We start from the raw sequence: 3,608 nt of genomic DNA, 5'->3' as shown, positions 1-3,608 counted from the left end.
GATGAAGTTATATTCACCATTTACAATGCTTTTTGCATCTAGGTGTCTTGGACAGTCAAATTCAATACTCAATAGATTTCTCTATCCCCCTTTTTTTTTCTTACAGCTGGTTTCGATCAGCTTTCAGAATGATCTTTTCTGGGAAAGTATTTCGAGGTGATTTTACTCATTCTACGCTCTTTTGACCCATTACTTGGTGGAAATTATCACTAGTTCAGCTTTGAAAACTCTTTTTACTGCAAAGTGCGATATCCATGTTTATTTGGTGATACATCTACTCACACACAACTGGTTGAACACAATATAGATGTTGGTGGTTGTAAACCTATTGAACAGAGGTTTTATTGTGTTCATTCAGAGAGGCACAAATATCCACAAGCGAGGTTAAGTATCGGTTAGATAATAGGACAGCTGAGCCAAGTCTGACAACACACCTAAATTTTGCTCAGATTTCCTTATGATGTAAATAATGTGACAGTTCTCATTCTCTATTCTCATTCTCATCTCCTGAAATGGAGGACAGCGTTGTCAATCTTGGGTCAAATAAGGTTTGACTGCCTGCTAGGATTGTATTCATACACCGTAATGGTCTTTGGTTGGAAAAATACGCTGGCAACCTTTCAGGGCCTGATCAATACTGTTGTTGGAGGGCTGGAAGGTTGCCTGGTGTATTTGGATAATGTGGTCAACTTTTCAGATGACTGGTCCAGCCATCTTGACCGAATTCAGCAGCTGTTTGTCTGTTTGGCTCACACACATGTGACAATTAATCTCGCCAAATGCAAGTTTGTAAATGCCACAGTTATGTATTTGGGTCTTGTAGTGGTGCAGGGCAGAGTGTGCCCTGTGCTAAACTTCAGGCTATGATGAATGTGCCCCGCCTCCAACTAAAAAGGTTCTCATGTGTTTTTTGGGACTAAAGGGGTATTACTAGTGTTTTTGTAGAATTTTTTCCGACTGATGTTGCTCCTCTCACAGATCTGTTGAAGGCTAAGGCTAAATGTATGTGGTCCCCAGAAATTCTCAGAATGTTAAAGCCCTGATTTGTAATGCTTCTGTTTTGACTGCACCTCCATGGGATAAAGCATTTAACTTGAAGTAGATGCCAGTTAGAGAAAAATATATAGCACCTCTTTTCTGGAGGAAGTGGGTGATTCAGCAGTGCAACTGGGAAAGGAAGGTGTGTTAACTTTAATGTATCTGATTCGACGAAACTGGAAAATGGAATGTGGCTTTTTAAATGTATTTCCCAATTGTATAACATACATACTTTAACCCACACCGTGAGTTTTGTTGCATAAACCTACACAAACTGTGACGATGAAGGTCACCTGAGTATTGATCTCTCCACAGAAGTCAGTGGGAAGAAATTATGTATCACGTGTGAAAAACTGGATTACTGGAAAGCGGCAGTGGTGTCCCTTGACCATGATATGCTAATAAGCCCAGAATAACAACTCTGAACCAATATACTGCTCAGTGACACAGACTAAGAGCTCCCATCAGTACAGATACACAAACTAAATCAGCATGATGTGAAACACACAGAACACTTAAAGCAACTTAAAATCTCTCTCTACAAGAAACAAATTATTATTTTTATTGATTTAAGGTATAATGTTGCAAATGTTACTTCACTATTAATGATCATTTATGCATGGTACCTAGTGTTTTTGTCAATGGGTCTGATTATGGTTTTGAGGACAAATCTCTCTGTTTGGTGCTTAGCCCAGAAGCAGTCAACACCACCACCACTTATTTATTATATATATTTGTTAGCTCTTTATCATTTCTTATCATATGTGGCAACATTCTTGTAATAATCTCCATTATTTACTTCAAACAGCTCCACACTCCTACAAACGTCTTCATCCTATCTCTCGCTATAGCTGACCTTCTTGTTGGGGTTTTAATTTTGCCATATGGCTTGATACCGACTACGATGAGCTCTTGTTCGGCCCTGGACGATATAGATCAGTATCTGTGTGCATCTTCCGTTTGGAACTTGTGCTTTATTTCTGTTGACAGATATTATGCTGTGTGTCAGCCTCTGAGGTACAGAACTAAAATAAATGTCTATGTTATTGTGATCATGATCCTGTTGAGCTGGATTTTATCTGGTTTTAGCCTCTCAATTGTATTTTTAAAACCTATTTTTTCTTTTCACCTCCCAGCTATCATAATGTGTGCCATCTACCTAAAGATTTTGACTGTGGCACAGAGACAGGCACGCAGCATCCAGAACACAACCTGTCAGAGCACAAAGTCTGAAAGTAAGATGGAGAGAAAGGCCACCAAAACTCTGGCTATTGTGATGGGAGTTTTTCTGATCTGTTGGACTCCTTACTTTATTTGTTGGACCTTAGATCTTTTCATTAAGTACAATATACCATCTCCTGTGTTTTCTGCATTTAAGTGGCTTGGATGGATAAATTCAATGTTCAATCCATTCATCTACGGTTTCTTTTACAGCTGGTTTCGATCAGCTTTCAGAATGATACTATCTGGGAAAATATTTCAAGGTGATTTTACTCATTCTAAGCTCTCTTGACTCATGACTTGCTGGTAATCATCACTAGTTTGACTCTGAAGATTTACATCTCTCTCTACTGCAGCTCATATAAAATTTACCACTGTACTATGCATAAAATATCTGTATGTACAACTCAGTACACAGATATCAGTACATAGTAAACAGTACATACAATAATCTCAATGATAATATCTATAAATAATCACAGGATCCACATATCTCATTGTTTCCCTCATTTCTTACTGTATGCATTCTGTCATAGATGCTGCATAATGAATCCAGTTTTGTCAGCACGAAAATGGCTCAAGCAATGAATGGTAGATTACTTTCTTTGTTTTGATAACAAATTTATGGATGTACAGTTTAGCATCATTTACAGTAGAATCACTTTTGTGTGCAGGTTCATAAGTTCTTATTCTGTCTCTGCTTTGACACTTGAAGAATGAAGATGTTGTGAATCCAAGACTAAGCAGAGAAAATGTTCACTTTTATGGCCCACTATGATCATGTTGGGATCATTTGTGTTGTCAACACTGCAGTTTTTGTCTTAACAAGACTCAGTCATGATTAGTGGACACTCGGCTTGACTTTGTGAGACAGTTTTCACAAAGAATCAAATTTACACAGCAGTACAAACAGGGTTCCTTTAATCTGTAGACTGTGTGTACCTTTTCATTTTATGCAGTCTTGATGATCAGTCTTCAGTCTGACTTTTTCACATCTCACCTCTGCTGTGGTTTCATCAGTGACAAATCAATGTACCCACATTACAAGATAGTTGTTAAATGATTACATTTTACTGTAATGGAAAATTATGTGAGACAGAAAGTTGTCATCAAAAACTACATTAAACTCAAAACCTTTTATGTGTCAGTTCAGGCAGGACTGAATTATCCTTGTAGGACAGTGATATTCAACTTGCAGCCAGCAGGACAAGTTTGGCCCTCAGTTGGCTGTCGTGTGGCCCTCCGTCTATTTTCTCATTCACAATGGAAATCAAGTGATTGACACTGTTTTTTTTTTCCCAGGAAGGAGGGACAGTAGAGGATAATTCTGATTGAAAAAGAACTTCAGA

The 3,608-nt window shown here is 38.1% G+C and overlaps 1 protein-coding gene across 1 annotated transcript; it reads left to right on the top strand.

Annotated features, from left to right (window-relative positions):
• Window positions 1-1,657: 1,657 nt before the first annotated feature.
• LOC146314001 (trace amine-associated receptor 1-like) lies at window positions 1,658-2,551 on the top strand. Its single transcript, XM_084737043.1, has one exon. The coding sequence runs from the start codon at window positions 1,658-1,660 to the stop codon at window positions 2,549-2,551; it is 894 nt and encodes a 297-aa protein (XP_084593169.1).
• Window positions 2,552-3,608: the final 1,057 nt, after the last annotated feature.

The sequence above is a fragment of the Lutjanus erythropterus genome, chromosome 15 (genome assembly GCF_056507025.1).
Source record: "Lutjanus erythropterus isolate fLutEry1 chromosome 15, fLutEry1.hap2, whole genome shotgun sequence".
NCBI lineage: Eukaryota > Metazoa > Chordata > Actinopteri > Lutjaniformes > Lutjanidae > Lutjanus > Lutjanus erythropterus.
The sequence above is the reverse complement of the archived record's forward strand: the minus strand, read 5'-3'. Positions and strand labels throughout refer to the sequence as shown.